Genomic DNA, 20,967 nt, shown 5'->3' with positions numbered 1-20,967 from the left:
TTTTATTTTAGTTTTTAGTTATCTTTGAAACTTTGTTTGTTTGTTGCTGATCGATTTTCTCATGATTTAGCCTTTTATTTTAATCGAAAAAATTAATATTCAAATCATATAAATTATAGTAATCTTGAATCTTGATTCTTGAATAGTAATCTATTCAAGTTAAAGAGCTAACGAAGGCGTTGAATCTTTGAATACACAATTAAATGCATTGATACCATAATTATATTTTTAGTAACTGACAAAATATATTTTTTTAGTGAACACGTATCAAAAATCTATCTGGAATTTTATCATTCTCTATTCTTCTAGTAGTTGTCTTTGAGACTTTGACTCTGTTTTTACAAATGTTATATACACCCTTGAAAAACTCAAAAAATCAAAGGAGTTGAATATATACACACTGAATAGGTAACTATGGAGAAGGAGAAGGAGAAGGAGAAGGAGAAGGAGAAGGAGAAGGAGAAGGAAGGTTTGGTTAGTGTGAAAGCAATAGATAATGTGTGGAACTGTGGGACTCCACTCTATGATGCTTACGAATTAACCTCAATTGCATATATCATCGACAAGCATATGATCACTTCTCAATTTCACAGAGAGGAAACTGCTACGAGGAAGAAGAAGAAGAAGACAACTCGACACTCTAAACTCTTTTCTTGGATTTGTTTCAGCAACAAATAATGTAATAGGTGTCATGTGAGTTCAAAACTCTTGTTTGTTATTACTGTATTATTTTTCCCTTTGAAGAGGAATCCAAACCTTCTTTTACTAATTAGAGATGAAAAAAAAAGAATCCATACCTTCATGATAAGTTTGTAGTTTTTTGCCTATTTGGATGATATGTGAACTTGGTCAGGATTCTTTTGAAGAGCATTTGCAACTTATGGGCTCTAATCTAAGGTGACAATTCAACCAGTTTGATAGTTCCCAGACTAGAATAAAATACATCTAGGTTTTCAGACACTTGTCGATCAACGTCTACCATCGGTTTAGTATAGGTCTTAGGTTTGTCGTTATCCTAATCTACTTCATCTTACTTCTAATTAGAATCAGTCTTCTAGGTGCACAACTATGCCTTCGAGACATATTAAGTTGGTTTTGCACATGTTTATGGTTATCATTTTAAACGTGAGTAGGTTCATTGGCATTGAAAATGTGTCAATATACTTTGGGATATCATGAATTTCACCATGATCATCATTATTTTATAGAGATATACAACTATTGTTCTCATTGTCTTAATTTCCCTATATGTGTGTGCATCATATCCATAAAATGTAATGACAAACAACTTAATCGCAAGCATAGTTAAAGCAAAATTAGTTGCAGAATTCTTATAAAACTTGCTTAAAATTTAGACCGAAAATATGCAACTTCGCCCAAAAATCTTCATAAATTATGACGCTTTGTTCCACTCTCTTAATCAATCTTAGAAATCTGCAAAAGAAATGAAAGGGCTTAAAATTTGTTGATGAAGCGGCTATGTCAACTAGGGATGTCAGTGTAGCCCACAACCCGTGGGCCGATCCGAATAGCCCGTTAAATTTAGAAGATTAGATTTACAACCCGATAGGGCCAGACCCGGAAACCGATGGGTTGGACCTATATACAACTGTTGTCTATTATTTCTTTGTGCTTGACACATAATTTGACATTTCATTAATTATTTTTATAATATAATACAAAAAACATGCAATTTTATATTTAATAGTATACATATATATTTTGGATTTTTATTAATAAATATTATAATTTATAAATAAATTAAAAATTCATATTAACCGTACAAAATATTCTATTTCTAAAATAGTTTAAAATTTCTCAAAATATATTTAATTTTTATTTTATTTGTACAAACTTTAAATTAATATTTAATTTTGTTTTATGTCTTAAAATTATCATAATTAAATGATTTACATCCTATAAAAATGATTATTTTCATCATTATGTATTGAATTGAAATGTTAATTTTATCTGTAGCAACCTGATTAGTCTATTGGGCTAGCCCAAAACCCGAACAATTAGTACTCCATTAGTGTTGAATATTTATAACCCAATAAAACCACAACCCGATTAGCCTGCAGCCCAAGTAGAGTTGGCTCAAAACCCGATACGCTGACCCGATTGACATCCCTAAATTGTAAACGATTATAACCAATCCAATCAAATCAAAGCACTCGTTCTCTTGACTCCGCTTCCATCTTTTTCCTCACTTCTTCAACGAGTTTTTATCATTATTTTTTATCTTTAACTTTATCCATTTTTCTCTTTCTATGTAGTACTCCCTCTGTCCAAGAAAATCTGTTACATATTTTTATTTTTGTTCGTACCCAAAAATTTGTCTCCTTTCACATTTACTATTGTTGATAGTGGACATCACATTCCACTAACTCATTCTCACTCACATTTTATTATATAACTAATTACTATATGAAAGCAAGACTCACATACGTACCACTAACTTTTTTAACTTGCTTTATGTTACTCCCTCCGTCCTAATTAAGTTGAGTCAAAAATTTTGGACACAAAGATTAAGAAATTGTGTTGAGAAGTAGGAGAGATGAATGTAGTAGGAAATATAAAGAAAGAGTAAAGTAGATGATGGAATAAAGCAAGAGTGATTTAATGTTTTGAATTTTGTCAAAAAAAGAAATGACTCAACTTAGTTGGGACATCTAAAAAATGAATACGACTCAACTTATAATTAGTTGGAACAGAGGGAATACATTTTCAAAATCTGTGTTGGATCAAATGAGGACAATTATATGGAGTACATTAAAACATTGCATATACAGTGGATTTTATTTGATTTAATTTGAGGGCTCGTTCGGTGATGACTAATTGGCTAGAATTGGGGTCAAATCAGTGCATTAATGACGGTTTGGTGTTCAATAACTGAACAAGCATGGCCCTCGATATGACAAGGGCCCGCACTATTCCTTTTGACTTTTGGCAGAAATAATTATTGCAACCCACTTGATTTTGTAAATCTGGTCCGCTACAGTGGCAGCAGAATTGCGTGCAAGATTACCAATTTGCCTTGTGAATTTTTCATTGCCATCCATGCCCAATTTGTTGTCATTTAGTAGGTACACACTTCCAGCATACTTTCTCTCTCTAGTCCAAAAACTTCAGATCTGGTGTGGAGTGTGAAGCACCGTTCTAGTTCAACGGGGCGCTCCAGCGATATCTCTAGCGAGCTTCAGCACCTCGCGAGTCTACCGGATCCGGCTGTTGATGAGGTCACGAGCTGTGAGCATGAGAAATTAATGCCCTCTCCGAATGGAATCACCCCTAAATCCCCAAAACGAAAATCATTTTCATCTTTCTGCAGCATTTTTTTTTCTCTCTAGACTCTCACCGTGAGGAAATTTGATTTGAGGCCAGTGTTCTTCAAGAGAGAATGGAACCGCTGCTGGACATTCCTAGTTGGATTCGGAGTCATTGCCACCATTGTCACTAAGATGTCTCTCAGTCTCACAAAGGAGGAGGCAGCGAAAACATCCCAGCTGCGTTCTCTCTCTCTCTGCTATCGATGGATGTGTTTGATGCTGATAGGTTCGTCGACTCCGAGCTTTGGCCACAATCTTGAGCTCGCCGGTAGCGTCGGATTGAGGAGGCAGCGGGGTGTGAGGTGTTGAGTGGCAGGGGCGTTGGGGAGCACCATAAACACGGCCTTGAGAGTTGAGCTGAGAGAGAAAGAATCGACAAAACCTCTAAGTTATCATAAACACGGCCTTGAGAATTCGCGCCGGTCAGATTGAACTCAGACATGTGCCAACACTGGATCAAATTGCAGATGCTCTGACAAAACCTCTAAGTTATCAATTCTTCTCGAAGCTTAGGAATAGGCTCGGCGTATGTCCTTTATCTTCGCTCGAATTGAGGGGCGGTGTTAGCATTCCATGCTTGAGCATTCAAGGAGTTGAGGATACCAAAGAGTCTCCAAAGGATAATGAAGTGTCCAACATTTAATTCGTAACTCTTTTGAAGTTAAATGTTTCATGACTCTTCAACTGAATGCATCTAATGTTCCTAGGCCTATATATATTTGGATTCTCAGTTGTACAAATATGATGAAGTAAAATGAACAGATTGCACCTTCTGTTTTTAAATATAGTTTCTTTTATGGTATCAAGAGCCATAAAGTAACCTTTTCCTTTTTTACCTTCTATTTTCTTCTTCATGCATCTCTTGAAATGTCGGACAGTGAAATTTCTAACAATGTACCACCACCCACAACACCTCGACAGAATGCAGTGGTACCGGTTCACCCTCATAATCATCCCATCTCTTTCAAACTTTCTGACTCAAACTATCTCATCTGGAGGCAGCAAATTATGACCACCGTTCGTGGTTATGGCCTTGAGTCATTCCTTATTGGAGATCAACAGATCCCAGAGCAACATATCACAGTAGAAGGCTCAACTGAGACATCTATCAACCCGGAGTTCCTTCTCTGGACTCGCCAGGACCAGCTGCTATCGGCGTGGATCCAATCGTCTCTCACTGAGAGCACCATGGTACAGATCGTGGGTCTGACTTCATGTAAAGAAATATGGCAAACCATCGAAGCCAACTTTGGAAGCCAATCCAAAGCGAAAGTGTTGCAGTACAAGTTGCAGCTTCAGACCCTAAAAAAGGACGCTCTCTCTATGCGTGATTATCTCGACAAAGTCAAGATGTGTTGTGATCTTTTAGGATCAGCTGGATGCAGAGTCTTAGATGAAGATCAAATCCTCCATATTCTTGCGGGTCTAGGCAAAGAATATGATCCAGTTGTCGTGACCATTACCTCAAAGGCTGACTCATGGAGTGTGCAGGACATGAGTACACTTCTTCTCTCTTTCGAGTCTAGGCTCGAATCAACGAACAACTCTTCCATCAATCTTGATGGATCTCAGCCATCGACAAATATTGCTCAGGCCACAAGTCAGAGGCGCGAGAATTTTTCTAACTACCATCGAGGTGCGTTTGCAGGATATAAAAGAATTGAAGGTGGAAGAGGGACTGGTTACCGTGGTGGAAGAGGAGGCCGAGGAAGGTTCTCCAGCAATCGACTGAATTGCCAGCTATGTCAAAAACCGGGTCACACTGCAGACAAATGTTGGTACAGGTTCGAGCAAAACTTTACTCCGCAAAACCCTCATCATCAACAGCTACAACAGCCCAACCATAGCCAAGATCAACCTTCTATCTTTGGTCGACCTCCCATTGCCAACATGGCACAAGCTCGAAGCAACAATAGTCAGTCTCACCATTTTCCCTCAGAGTTCAGCTTTGATGGAAGTTCATCATCCTCTTGGTATCCAGACTCCGGAGCCACCAACCACATCTCCAATGACTTGTCAAATCTCAACATAAGCTCCGAATACCAAGGAGGTATGAAACTGCAACTTGGAAATGGTAAAGGGATTGATATTGCTCATATTGGTCACTCCTTCCTTAATGCTTCTCCCTCTCCTAACTCTAGATCCTTGCTTCTTAATCATCTGCTTCATGTCCCACAGATCACTAAGAACCTCCTTAGTGTGTCTCAATTTGCTCTAGATAATTCTGTGTTTTTTGAGTTTCACCCCTCTGCTTGTTTTGTCAAAGACCAGGTCACCAAGGAAACTCTTCTCAAAGGAACTCTTAGTCATGGTCTCTACAAATTTTTCCTCCACAAGCCCTCTCAGCTCACTGCTCATCCAAGTTGTCCTAGTTTTTCCAAGAAGACTCCAAGTCCACCACAAGCCTGTTCTGTGGCTCTCTTAGGTCATGCTCCTGCTGCAAATTCTCATTCTACTGTTTCTACTCCTAGTTTAGAGCTTTGGCACAATAGATTAGGCCATTGTGCTTTTGATATTGTTGAAAAGGCCCTAACTAGTTGTAATGTTTCTTTTAATTCAATAAAATCCAACTCTTTATGCCAAACTTGTTGTTTAGCTAAGTCTCACAGATTACCATATATTGCCTCCTCCACACAATACTCATCTCCTCTTCAATTGATTCACAGTGACCTCTGTGGCCCCTCTCCTATAGTTTCTAGAAATGGTTTTTCCTATTATGTAACCTTTGTTGATCACTTTTCAAGGTTCACATGGTTATATCTGTTACAAACTAAAGGGGAGGTTGAAACAGTTTTTAAACATTTTAAATCCTTGGTAGAGAATCAATTCAAATCCAAAATCCAAATCTTACAAAGTGATTGGGGAGGGGAGTATAGAGGTCTTTCCTCTTTTCTTCAAGATTCTGGCATTCATCATAGACTTTCTTGTCCCTACACTCCACAACAAAATGGCCTTGCTGAGCGCAAACACAGACATATAGTTGAAATGGGCTTAGCTCTCCTTGCTCAAAGTGGTTTACCTACCAAGTTTTGGGATGATGCCTTCACCACATCCATATTTACAATTAACAGATTACCTTCTAAGGTTCTGAAATTCTCAACTCCTTATGAGAAACTATACCACACTAAACCCAACTTTCACCTTTTCAAGGTTTTTGGGTGTCTTTGTTACCCCTTTCTTAGACCATATAATAAGCACAAGTTAGAGTTTAGGTCCTCTCCTGCAACCTTCCTAGGTTACAGCTCAAAACATAAAGGTTACATGGCCCTACTCTCTTCTGGAAAGGTCATTGTTACTAGAGACATATCATTCGATGAAATGATCTTTCCTTTCAAGACATCTTCTTCTAGTGTATCCAACATCCATGATCAGCCTACTTCACCCTCTCCAGTACTTCACCTTGACTCTCATACTCCTCTCTCTCACACATAATACTCCAACTAATTCTCCTATTATCCCAACTTCTCTTGCTCCAAGTTCTCCTCCTGCTCCTGATTCTCCTCATGCTCCAGAAATTTCTACTCAGACATCTCCTACTGAATCTTCACCTTTTTCTGGATCACCACCACCACCACCACCACCACCACCACCATCACCACCACCACCACCACCATCATCATCATCCCACACTTCAGCTCCTTTCCCTATTCCAGACCCTCATATACTTTCAAAGCCTCCTCAACACCCTATGATAACTAGAGCTCGGGCTGGGATATCGAAGCCAAAAATATTTTCTATCACTCTCAATCCTACCGACCTTATCACCCCAAAGTCTTACATTGCTGCTTTATTGATAAAAGTCTGGAAACAAGCCATGTTGGAAGAGTTTCTTGCTCTTTTAAAAAATAATACTTGGACTTTGACTCTGCTTCCTCCTGGCAAAAATTTAGTGGGATGTACATGGATCTTTAAGCTGAAAAAGCATGCTGATGGTGCTATTGCGAGGCATAAAGCAAGACTAGTTGCTCAAGGTTTTTCCCAAGAGCCCGGATTTGATTTTAATGAGACATTCAGTCCCGTTGTGAAGCCAAACACCATCAGGCTTATCTTGGCTATTGTTGTATATTGTGGATGGTATGTGACTCATTTGGACGTCAACAACGCATTTCTTCATGGTGATCTTGTTGAGGATATTTATATGAAGCAACCACCTGGTTTCGAACAAGGCTCTCCTCAGCTCGTTTGCAAATTGAATAAAGCCATTTATGGGCTTAAACAAGCTTCTCGTTCTTGGTTCCTCACTGCCAGATATGTGCTTCTCAAGCTCGGATTTCTACAGTCCCGTGCAGATACATCTTTATTCTACAGGAATCGCCAAAATGAAGTAATCTACCTTCTTATATATGTTGACGACATACTTGTTACTGGAAACTCTTCCTCTGCCGTCAAAAAAGTCATTTCCCAGCTACATATTCACTTCTCCCTAAAAGATCTAGGGGAGGTTACTCACTTCCTTGGTGTTGAAGTTGCGCGCACCAAAGATGGATTGCATCTCAGCCAAGGAGCATACATTCGAGATCTTTTGAAGAAGATGCATATGGAAGGCGCTAAGAGTCTCCCTACACCTATGGTCTCTTCCTCTCGGCTATCTAAACATGAAGGGGATCCAGTTGTTGATGGAAAACTTTACAGAAGTGTTGTTGGGGCACTACAGTATGCAACGATAACACGACCTGAAATTAGTTTCGCCGTTAATAAAGTCAGCCAGTTTATGGCATGTCCCCTTGACACGCATTGGAAAGCTGTTAAGCGGATATTGAGATATCTTGCTGGTTCCGTGGACTATGGCTTGCGTATTGAACCTGCTCCACCTTCCTTGATTGGTTTCTCAGATTCAGATTGGGGAGCTGATCCAGATGACCGTCGATCAATGACAGGTTATTGTGTCTTCTTCGGCAAAACCTTGGTCTCTTGGTGCTCTAAAAAGCAATCAGTAGTATCAAGATCCAGCACCGAAGCTGAGTATAGAAGTCTGGCGCAAGTGTCATGTGAAATTGCTTGGCTGAATTCTCTTTTGGGTGAACTTGGTGTGAAGCTCGAAAACACCACTACTGTCTGGGTAGATAACTTGAGTACCATAGCCCTTGCAAGCAATCCGGTGTTGCATTCACGGACGAAACACATAGAGCTCGATGTCCACTTTCTGCGTGATAAAGTTCGCGCCGGTCAGATTGAACTCAGACATGTGCCAACACTGGATCAAATTGCGGATGCTCTGACAAAACCTCTAAGTTATCAATTCTTCTCGAAGCTTAGGAATAGGCTCGGCGTATGTCCTTTATCTTCGCTCGAATTGAGGGGCGGTGTTAGCATTCCATGCTTGAGCATTCAAGGAGTTGAGGATACCAAAGAGTCTCCAAAGGATAATGAAGTGTCCAACATTTAATTCGTAACTCTTTTGAAGTTAAATGTTTCATGACTCTTCAACTGAATGCATCTAATGTTCCTAGGCCTATATATATTTGGATTCTCAGTTGTACAAATATGATGAAGTAAAATGAACAGATTGCACTTTCTGTTTTTAAATATAGTTTCTTTTAATGTTGTACACCAAACAACGCATTTTATATTAATTATGTGGGATCCACAACAAATAAATCTTCTCATATTTATATCTGCCCCAACTTATTTAGGACGAACCGAACACGCCCTAATATAATTCAAAGAGGGAAGGAATATTTATAAGCCAACTTGATTACAGCCTACCCATCATGCGAATTTCGGCACCATGCCCTCAAAGAAACAGCTTGAAAATTTCAAATTGACATGACTCTTTCTCTTTCTAGAGAAAAATAGGACTTGGAAAATAAGTACTCTAATAAATATTTTGTAGTACTACTCCACTACTATAAGGTCTAGAAGTCGTTGAGAAAAGTCAAAAATCAAAAATATGTCGGCAACCGTGTTAGTACTTTGTACTCGATGCAAATGCAAACGACAAACCCCACCTTTTCATAGAAGAGGAAGAAAAAATTAGCAGTTTTTATTTTATTTTTTTTGACGAAAAAGTTTCTTCTTTATTCTGTTTTTGAAACATTTTGGTTTAATTGTGTGCCGGAAAGTCGAGTCTGAGTTTTCACTCTTTGAATGCGACTGTTCTTTTATTCATCCCAATACCATTGACTTGTTCACTTATTCAATTTTGGTAGTTGAGGTTGAAATATCTGCACGGATAATCTATCTGCTAATTCAATCCAATACTCTCTTCTAGTTTTAGAAATTTACATATTCTCGTTTCTACTCTGTCGTACAACTACAGAATCCAAAATATAAGTTGCAGATTTAGAAAATTAGCCAACCAAATGCAGTTGTTGATGTGCAGTTGGTGATTGCTGAGCTGTACTCGTCGTGAAAACCCATCCATCTCCTGTGCTGCTCTACCTCTAAAAGGTAAAATTCATTTTGTGTGTGTTTATCTTTTTGTATTGTGCTTATGTGTTGAAAAAGACTGCCTTATCAGCTGGGGAATTGAGTATTAAAATTGTGTTTCTTTTGAAAAGTTTTGAATCTTGATATTTCATGTCCAAATCATGACCTTTATTTATTTGATTATTCATTAGAGATGCAGTGCTGGATCAAATCTTTGTTGGTAGATGAAGTTGAAACAATTGAGTAATGGGATTTTAACTGTTTTACATACCTTGATTCTGAAATTGGGGTTAGCAGTAGAGAAAGAGAAAGCATCTGAGGTCTAAGCATTCCATATTCCTAGTTTGTTAGTAGTAATAGAAATTTGGGAAAAGATTGAATCTTGAATGTGAATTGGCCAGTTCAGGGTGAACACATCTTCATTAGTATAACGATTCTGTTTTTCATTTGGGGCCGAGGCTTAGTATGGACCGAAGGCACGTGATTGGTAAGAGGCTGGGGTCGCCTTCTTCACCGGCCAGAGGTGCTTCGGGACAGGGGAGAGACAATTACTATCTCTATCGTGATCAGGGTCCGTCTAGTTACAATGGGAACTCTTATTATGCGCGGGGTGATGGAGGACGATATATGAATCGTGACATCGATGTGGCGTCCAGTTTTGAGAATTTGGAGAATTGTCGGGCTGAGCTCTTGCGAAAGCTTGATGAGTTGAAGAACCATCTTAGTCGGTCTTGTGAAGTGTTTGAGAAAAATGATGTGATGGTTTCTCCTGATCCTTATCCCAGAAGTCGTGCTGCTTATCTTCAAGAGGCGCTGACTACTTCACATGTTGTAAACCAGCAACGCCCTCGTTTGGGCGAAGCTTCTGGATATGCTCCTTACGTCCATAGGGATTCACATTTTCGCAGCGGATACCAAGATGAAGGCTTGTCATATGCTAACACCTATCAGGAGGAAATTCCAAGGGGGGCCTATGGGTATGACCACTCGCAAACTAAATACTTGCATCAGCCCTATCATGACCGTCGCCATGGGTATGGTGGCACTGTGGATCATCCAGATGCAAACTTCTTTCACAATCCTACCTGCTCTTGCGTGCACTGTTTCGATAAGGATTGGGATTTACCTCCTCACGTGCTAGCTAATCCCGACCACCCTCACCGCATGCATCCTATTGGGCACGAGCCACAGGGTTATTCTGGAGGCTTCAACTCACATAGTTCTCACTCTCAGCCATCTATAACACCCAATTCCACAGATATTGATTTTGAAAACGCTGGAATCCATCAGACTCGTCTTAGAAATATGCAGGAAGCTCGTAGGAATGGGCTTATGATGCGTCCTGTCGCTGGTGGTGCTCCTTTCATAGCATGCACCAGTTGCTTTGAATCGCTGAGGCTTCCGAAACAACACTTTTCATTGAAAAAAAGGCAACAGAAGCTAAAATGTGGGACTTGTTCTTCGGTATTCTTGTTTGAACTCGGGAACAAGGCTTTGACTCTGCCAGTTTCTGGAAGTTTTGACCATGTAGTGACTGAGATGGATGATTGTTCTAGCTTGGCAGTGGATGGAGATGTTGGTTACGAAGAGGGCGGTTCAAAATTAGCTGAGACGTATGCGTGCTCTGATTCTAATGATGATTCTGTTCCCAAGGTTTCTCTAACAGACAAGAAGTCCAGTTCTGATAAGTATGAGAAGAATTTAGATTCGCTTTCTTCAGTTTCGAGTCCCTCCAAGGATCGGCAAATGGAAGATACTATTTCATCCGAAAAACATGGTTCCTCATCTGCAAAACTACATATAATGGAAGACACTCTTCCTCCCGAAAAACATGGTTCCTCATCTGCAGAACTACATATAAAAGTCGAGTCACTTCCACATCCTATTTTGTCTAATGAGGAATCCCCTGATCGTTGTTCGGCTAATCTTGTAGTCGGCCAATGTGACAATGGGGATAAAGGTACAAAATTTGAGTTAGACTGCAAAGCCACTTGGCAGAATTCTGTACGAGACTCGGCTGTGTCAACTGAGATCGAGTCAAAAGAATTTCCAAAGAGCTGTATATCACAGGACACTTGCGACAAAGGTGCAGAGTCTTCATCTTCAGGTCATGACGACAGTAGATCCGGAGACTTCATGAAATGGACTCCAAATGCAGAACTTGGTACATCACAAGTTTTTGTAAACGGGCACTTGATACCAGAAAATCTCGTTCAGAAGGCTGAACTCTTGGCTGGGCCGATTCAACCTGGAGAGTATTGGTATGCAATTTCAGCACAATATAGAATTTGTCGATTACATATTGGAACAAACCGGCATACATATGAGTTTGCCATTGTCTTTTAACTAATGCCTTTCTTTCGACATGATTTTTTATAAAAAAAATCAACTAGCTATATTATCACTCAACATACATCCTATGCATTTTCCTGGTTCCGGTATTGGGGTTTTAGCCTTGCATTTTTTAGCGTTGTATCTTATTGATCCTCGCATTTTATCCAGAATGCTAATACAGACTTAACCAATGTTTAAACAATCCAGGTATGATGTACGTGCCGGATTTTGGGGTGTGATGGGCTTTCCTTGTCTGGGCATTATCATGGTGAGTTTATATATCTGAAGCATCAAAATACTTCCCCTCACCGAGCTTCTTTAATAATGAACATTAAATCAGTACAAGAAAATATGTACAGTTATTGTTGTAGCCATAAGAGTCCAACATGGAAAATTTAATTTTTGACAGCCAAACATTGAGGAATTCAATTATCCAATGCCGGAGAAGTGTGCTGCCGGAAACACAGGGGTCGTTGTCAATGGCAGGGAGCTTCACCAGAAAGATTTAGACTTACTTGCTGGAAGAGGTCTTCCGATTCTAAGTGGCAGATCTTATCTCGTTAAGATTTCTGGAGAAGTTATTTACGAGGATACTGGGGAAGAGCTAGACAGCATAGGCAAACTCGCCCCTAGGTACGTTTATCCATTTTAATGCAAGAAATTGCTAATATACATGCTTGAGAACATTATCTCATTTATCTTGTGTTAACGTATAAGTGACATTCCTCGTGTTCTGCTGCTTGGCATAATCATGATTTATAAGATTCATAAATAGGATAGTTTCTTACTTTTTTTCATCAAGTGCTCATTTTTGCATATGCTCCAACAAAAATGTATTGACATTGCATATCAGATTTAGTGAATCTCATCTAATCCATTTCATTTCAAACATCCCTCAAAGTCTAGTAAAAAATACACGCAGCTTCTACTGACTGAATTCGAAAGAAGTCAGTAATTCTAAGAGCACCAATACACCACAAGTGCTTAAATCTCTTCCTTCCACCCGTTGCTAAAACTTTGATTGTTGAACAGCGTTGAGAGGGCGAATCATGGATTTGGTATGAAAGTTCCAAGATTTATCTCCCGATACCAAAGCTAGACTTCCAGTATTCATCGGGAAGGTAAGATCCATCAACTTTTCACGCAACATGCTAAGTTAGAAAGTTGGTACGACTGCTTCGACAACATACGGTTATAGCTTGCTCTTAGAGTCGTGGGGGAACACTTCAACTGGCTGATCTTCTTTTGAGACCGGTACGTACCTTGTACTCTTGTCTTAATTTTGGCATCATGAGCACAGTGTTCTGGAATTGTCACAATTCTTAACTGTAAGAAGATCAATAATATACTTGTGTGGTGAGTTTCACTTTGTTACTCTTATTTCAAATTATACTTTAATTTTGGTGTAACATGAAAATAGTACATTGATTCTGAGATCTCAGTCTTGCATTATTCTTGAGACCTCCTTATCCAATTTGGAACTTGTCAACTTTACTACCTGTATATTTATTTGTTTCATTCTTGCTACTCGTCCATGATGTGAAGAACTCTCCCCAATAATAAGGCATACATGGAAAGACATTGTTATCGGTGTCATAGAATTTAATGATGACTTCAAAATATTTGGCTTGTTTGTGCCACTAGCTCATTCTATTTCATTGTAGTTGATGGTGCAAAACTTTTGCATTGTTGAACACACTCAGTCGAAATGAGCCAAAATCTTTTTATAAGTGTGAGACCGGTTGTACGTCTACGCAACTCTATCCCAAAAAGTCTTTGCTTTTTGGTTGTATTCGACAATCGGATCCAAACGAAATGTGAGCATCACGTTTGGATATGTCGTCCAAAAATGGATTTTGTCCAATGACTGGTGGTGGGATGTTGGACATGCATGCCGCCCATGTATGAGATGTAGAGACCTTAGGGTGCCAACGGGTAGGGCGTCGAAGATTGGGTAGAACCGAGTTTGCGCACCGACAACGATGAACTGGACCAACCTTGTCAATTTTCGCCGAACATAGTGAAAAGTTATGAGATTTAAGAGAGATAATTAAGAGAAAGATAGATATTTTGGAGTGAAAAAAGGTATTCATAGATGAGAATACATAGTGCTGGAGTATAAAAAATGTAAAAATTGGTTGGTAACAAGAGTTTGAAGTGTGGAGATAAATTTTTACTTGAAATTTGAAACTTTCAAAAATTTTATGACAAAATAAAAATAAAAATGGTTAAAATTACGTCGGCTTGCATCCCGCGAATGGGCTTCACATTGCGTCTCGATAGGGCGAGGAGCCATGGGTTCATGGCCGGATGTCACATCTCACTTCGCTCCATCTCATGAGGTTCATCCCATCCTCCCCACCATTGCATCCCTCCAACATCTCTTCTATTCATAAAGTGATAGAGAATCTACATTGTGAAAGCTCTTATGTCTGTAAATGCTTAAAATTTGTAGATACACATTTATCGACGAATTTCTTCAGACAAATTAACATTGCAAACTTTATCGTTGCTAAATTTTTATCGACAGATTAATTGTTTGTGCAGATAAAGAGAATCATTGCTAGTAAAGTTTCATATGGTAGTTAGAATATTTTGTTAGTACATGGATAGTCTGTCAATAATATAACGTGAATTTATTTAAAATTAATTAACTTTTATAAATTTATTTTCAATGTATAATCTTTACAAAAAGATCGATTATTGTATGTACATTTATCACTGCCCTTCTTATATACGAACTCCAATGCTAACATTTCACGCTTAATAATTGTAACTTCCAAAACAAACTGTGTTATTCTACCTAAACAAATTGAATCACGCAATTGCAAATCACTTAAACTACCCGTTCTGTAACATAGAGGAAGAAAACCTTAATTCAAACGAGGTAAGATGTCATTTCGTTACAATTTGTGGTGTAGCACAAGTTAAAAATCCTTAAAACATTCTAACTAAGTAAACTAACACAGTAGTCAATCCAGAAATCTAAGGAGTCATTTGGTTCGTTTGTTTGGTATAGGACATGTTCAGGCTTCTAGATGGGCTTGGTATATAAAACTGATGTTTGGTTTCAATGTTGAGTTTTTAGGCCCATCTTAAAAATTTGTTTGGTATGTATGTTCAATGAAGATATTTCACCAGACATGACTCTTCTACCCCTCTATGGTTTCCTTGTTAATTCCGATTTTGGGAGGCTTTTATACATACGCACCTCTTTTCATTTCCTCACTCCCACACTTTTTTCCACTCTTCAGCGCTGTCTTCATCAAATCGGCATCCGTGACCTATTCTGATTTCGTTCTCGTTGTCCCTCAACTTCAAATTAGGTAATTTAACTAAATCCGAACTTGCGCTCTGCTTGTGTTTCGTGGTGAGAGGTGTAGTAAAATGAATAGTGAACCAAGTGATATTTGTATCTTGCTATTGTTGTTTTATTTGTTGTGAAAGTAGATATAAATGCGAAGGTGGTTTAAGTAGGAGTTTTCTGCTTCTGCTGCAATCCTTAATAGAGGATATTCAAGAATTGCAAGGGGATTTTTCTTTTGTGTTTAAATTATTGATTTCATTCTATCTTCATGTCATATCTGGAGCTCTCTTTATTCTTTCTTGTCTTCGTATACATCGGGTATTGTACGTAACACTTGCTCTGTTTTTTAATTGTTCAAAGCGATGTCTGAGGCACGGACATATGCACCTAGTGCCGGTGGCAGCCAAGACACCCAAGGTTTGGTGTTTTAGAGTACTCTGTTGTCACCTAATTTATGAACATTCAGTAGTCAACAACATGAATAAATTTGATTTGCCTCTATGCTGATTCTCTGTTCTTGGCCGCAGTCGGTATCGCCGCTCAAGCTTCCGCCCGTGCGACCGCCCTCGTAGTTCTTGGTCTGACCGTGAAGAGATAATGCTAATCTCCGCTTTGAAGGAACTGGTTACCAGAAGATGGAAGTCAGACAATGGCTTCCGAGGTGGATATGCACAGAAGATAGAGGAATGGTTGAAAAATGAGTTACCAACTACTGATTTGAAGGCAACGCCACACATTCAATCCAAGATTACTAACTGGAAAAAGACCTACTACTCGCTGTAAAAAATACTCGACCGTAGTGGTGTTGGTTTCAACGTACACAATGATTTCAAAATTGATTGCTCGGATGACCAATGTGATCAAATCGTGAGGGTATGTGTCAGCCGTATATTCTTAACTCATTCATCATTTAAAATTTGTTGGTTTGCCATGTCTTTACCCGTGCGCACGCACACTTATTTTTTTCATCGCAACAAGATCCCAATGCCCGCACCATGCGGCACAAAGCTTGACCTCTATGGGATAACTGGAAGATGATATTTGGGAACGATAGGGCCACTGGCAGGACTTCTGAAGGTATTGGCGAGGCAGTGGCAAACAATTCCATGGATGAGCCAATTACATCTATCGGGAAAAGTGGCGATTACTATCCAAGCTTCCATGGATGAGCCAATTACATCTATCGGGAAAAGTGGCGATTACTATCCAAGCTTTGAAGACTTTCTAGGGTCTGATCAAGTCTAACCCACCTACACAAATGAAGTTGTGGACGACATCAGCTCCCAGAGTGGGCAGAATGTGGCTGCAAACACTCCTGCTCCTGCTAAAAAAAATTGAAGCGTAAACGCAAGAGCTCTGATGATGATTCTGCTTTGTTCAACCTCCATGGCAACTTGCATGCTGAAACGAATGCACGTTTCGTATTGGCTATGAGATCGACTTGGGCCAAGCTAGGAAAGAGATCTTCCGTCATTTGGGAAACATCCCGGAGCTGACAGAGTCTCATTGTTACGATCTCTGCGACATCATCGGTAAGGAGAACTCAAGGCTGGAGATCTTCACCGGCCTCCCTGATGCCTCGAAGTCGGGTTATGTGAGACGCATCATTGAGAAAAAAGGTCTTACTTAAACGCTGGAATATGCGGTGGGTGGAACTTACATTTGCCGGTTAATTTGGGAAATAAAAAACTATGCTCTTTTGGACTTAACTAAGCTAGTTTATATATATTATGTACTACAAAGACATTTCTGTAATGTAACTTCAGCTATTGGTTTTTGTTGTAGCTTTTTTGCAGTTGACCTTTTTTGGCATTTCAGACACTTTCATATAATATATGAAGTGAAATATTGTGTGCTATCTTCTTAATTACTTAGACAATATCAAAGTTCTATATATCTGAAAAATCAAGAAATACCTTGGTACATCGTTTCCACATGCTTTAGAAACCAGAACTAGCCCAGATACAGCAGTTCTTGCTGCACTAGCTCGTTTAGCTTTTGATCTTGTTCTGCAAGCATTCTTATAATAACTGGATAGTCGCTGAGCAGGAGCATGGAGTAGAATTAACATTGTTTGATTTGCATCAACAAGTGACATGCTTCATTCAGCAAGTTTAGACAAAGAAATGAGACATGTGCATAAAAACTAACAACCGACTGATCTTGCTAATCAAGATCTGTGATAAACGACCCTAACACCAATCTCATGCTTACTACGAATTTCTACTAAAATATTCCTAACCAGCCGACCAAGGAAACACAAATCACAACACAGATTTGTGATAATGACAAAAATGCTACACATTTGCACACGATTAGATATCGGGCTTCCTCGACATCCTAAACCAAGTCACGGGCTTGGATGATCCGCACGAGTAGGCGAGCGATGGACTCTTTGGTGGGGTCTCTCGAGGCAAAACACGTCCGGTGACATTCTTGTTTGTTGACTCAAGGTCTTGCGGTCCTCCGTCGTCGAACATGAGCTTGCGTCATACAAGAGAAAATGGGTTCACACTGTTGACCTCGCCCGACTCTTCGGGTTGTGCATTCTTCTACGGTGCATCACACAAACGACCCTCTGCCGGCACAGAGTCCGACAGGACGATCAACGTTCCATCTATCTCTTGTTTAGTTTCATTCACCGCAAACAACTCCAGTAACTCCTTGTATGCGGGGTCACCGCTGCTATGGTATGCACCGAAGAGGTGGTTTCTCTACATCGATTACAAGGTAATACATCATCTTTAAATATTCATAAAATGTAAACTTTTCTTGAACTATAGCGTAGAACTTACTAGGAGACGGCTTGCCCACGTGTTCGCCGAGATGTTGATCTTGTTGCTTGGCTGATTCCAGTATGTACCTGCGATGCTAAGGAGCTCTTTGAAGGTCCTATAGCGATGTTCCAAGAAGTGAAGGCGATCCACTATTTCGAACCATTCAAACGTCACCCTGAAATGATACTCCACCACGGACTGAGCCTCGAAAATATAGTGGCTGGGGAAGACAGAACCCTCACAGCCATACTCATTTTTTAGGCGAACCATGTCAATTTCATGCTTCCATTTTCCATGGTAAAGAAATGAGCTTTGGAGTGGTGAGTCCATTTCTATTTTGACGCAATAAAAGTTGAAAGAGAGAATTGAGATACTTGTGTTTTGCTACACCAACGAGGTTCATATTTATAGAAGCCATTCTTCCTCATTTATGAGCACATCTTCTACACTCCTTCACAGTTATCTACCCTGCTTTCTTTTTTATGAGGAGATTGATGTGGTAGATTCATATCAAATCCACCATCTGCAGCATTCAAGATAATTCAATGAAGTGATTTTGCATATCCCTCAAAAGAAGATACAAGTCAATGCTACAACACCTACCCCATAATTAATATATCAATTAATATTAAGCTCAAAACAAATGATGCTTTGTGCAGCTTTGATTGAGCTTAATACCGCATGGTTATAAATGACATAATATACAAATTACAAACCATTTAATTCAAAACATAAGTGCATGTAGCTGATTCACCAAATGTCATAGCAAAAGCATAATTCACGAATAGAAAACTACAGAATAAGTAGGAGTCTTTGTCGCACATTTTGCATAAACAAACTACACCATTTTCCCTAGTACAAATCCAACGAATAATAAAACTAAACCCATGCCAGCCAACAAGAGGTTCACCCGAGCTTCCACACGACAGGGGCCGCAGACCCCACAATCACTACCGGTCTTGATGATTTTTTTTATTTTTCACTGGCTCACTGGACCACATTTGTTTATTAGGCCGATACAATTGACTCTTCCCATATGCCGGTTGCTTGCCATCCCCATTCCGAGTATGGTAGTCATCGCACCACAAGAAAGACCCAGAATGTTTATCATCGGCTGGGCATTTGTAAAAGTAACGACCGGCGTGTGTAGCATCTTTCCCAGCACATAACAACTTCATCCTACCACCGCCGCAAAGACACTCGGGTATCATGTCAAATTCTTCAGTTACCGTCGACATTGGCTCGCTACAAAACTAAACATTGAGAAAATATGTAATTAGTTAGAATATGCCCACAATAAGATAATACTTATATAACTGATGTAGTTTTGATGACAATTTTAGGCAAAATTAACCAAATTAAATTTGGAAAAGCCACATAAAAACACACATTACTCCACATGGAGTTAGCCTAGTCATCCCGCATTTGATTCCATTATGTAGTTGGCTCGACTTGATCTATGAAGTCTAGGTCACCATGAACCTCCTCATCTTCCAGAGGTTGTGTATCTCCGTCAACGTGTTGCTCAATTGGATCATTGTGCATCTCACCCATACGAAATTGTGTAGCAGGAAGCATGCCATGATTAACCGGATTTGGATCTTAATCGGATAGAAAGTAGCACTCCGTAAGATGCCCCATCTCATCTTTAGCACTGCAAATGCCCGCTCAATTATGTTACGAGCTCTAGTGTGCCTTAGATTAAACAACTCTCGTGCATTTTGCGGACGCTGGGTCCTGACTCCACAGTCCTTCAAATGATAGCGCACGTTTTTGTACGGAGTAAGGAATCCTTCACTGTTTGCGTATCCATTATCACATAGATAATAAGTTCCTATAAAAGTGCCAAAATAGGATGGGATCTTTAGCTAGTGTAAATAATGGGAAATCATAAAAATGAATTCTACAAGGAATAAATTATCACAGTGTACTGTTCTTAAACTTTTGTTTACTCTCAATCCACCTTCTCTAGTGACAACATCCCTAAGCACTCGAGAGTCACCCGCCGATCCCTCCCACCCAGGTAGAAAGTATAAAAACTTCATATTGCGGTCACAAGCAGTAAGAGTATTGGTCGCGATTTGGCCCTTTCATGTGCGATATCGTGGCTTATCTAAAGTCCTGACGAGCACATTTATGTATGTGCCGTCCAAAGCGCCAATACTACCCTATATGCAATTTCGTACCAGCATTATAAAAACAGTATATTACTACCAACAAACTGCAAGTTTTTAATGCAAAAAATGCAAATTAAAGTTAGATTACCTTGAAGTGTTTCCATCGTGGGTCAACATAATTGTTTGTTACCGGATCAGGACGCGACAATAAAATAGTATGCAACTTGAGTACCGCTTTAAGTACAAGATGCACATAGTGCGAAATGGTTTCACCTGAATGTCGAAATTCAAATCCATAAGGTCTAATTTTCTTATGATGTGTGAAGTTCGTTGTTTTAAAGGGTGTGACTGTTGTGTTCCTTTTGATTGTGAATTCTTAGGTCCAGAGGATTCGCTAGAGCACAGGGTCTAGAAGATCATGAACTTTCAGAATGCAGTCGTTGTCACAGCAATTCCCAACTTCAAAACCTCAACCCTCTACATTATTGGCTAGTATAGGGAAGTCGGGATCGAATCCACGAGGATGGAAGGGTTAGAATGCATTGAGAGGACTTTTGGATGGTTCGGCTGCTGCCACGCAACATGAGGGCTGAGTTTTAACTACTAGGCATGAGAAATTAAGTCTAGTCTATTCTAACTACCAGACCTGGAGAATTGGAAGCACGTAAAATATAAACGCATGCATGATTCGAACCAAATGCAACTGGAGAATATTCACCAAACTTCCTGGGTAA

General features: G+C 39.5%; 1 protein-coding gene and 1 pseudogene across 2 annotated transcripts; both read left to right on the top strand.

Annotated features, from left to right (window-relative positions):
* Positions 1-4,712: 4,712 nt before the first annotated feature.
* LOC121780499 lies at positions 4,713-4,824 on the top strand (annotated as a pseudogene).
* A 4,380-nt stretch (positions 4,825-9,204) lies between these two features.
* Positions 9,205-13,506, top strand: LOC121779900. 2 transcript variants are annotated; one of them, XM_042177361.1, is made up of 5 exons: positions 9,205-9,719; positions 9,890-11,959; positions 12,240-12,300; positions 12,442-12,665; positions 13,065-13,506. In XM_042177361.1, exons 2-5 carry the CDS (start codon positions 10,164-10,166, stop codon positions 13,129-13,131), a joined length of 2,148 nt encoding a protein of 715 aa, XP_042033295.1. In that variant the 5' UTR covers positions 9,205-9,719; positions 9,890-10,163; the 3' UTR covers positions 13,132-13,506. The 2 variants fall into 2 exon arrangements, with proteins under 2 accessions (XP_042033295.1, XP_042033296.1); XM_042177362.1 differs by having other exon boundaries at positions 9,205-11,959.
* Positions 13,507-20,967: the final 7,461 nt, after the last annotated feature.

The sequence above is a fragment of the Salvia splendens genome, chromosome 19 (genome assembly GCF_004379255.2).
Source record: "Salvia splendens isolate huo1 chromosome 19, SspV2, whole genome shotgun sequence".
Lineage (NCBI taxonomy): Eukaryota > Viridiplantae > Streptophyta > Magnoliopsida > Lamiales > Lamiaceae > Salvia > Salvia splendens.
This window is presented reverse-complemented; position numbering and strand designations above follow the sequence as displayed.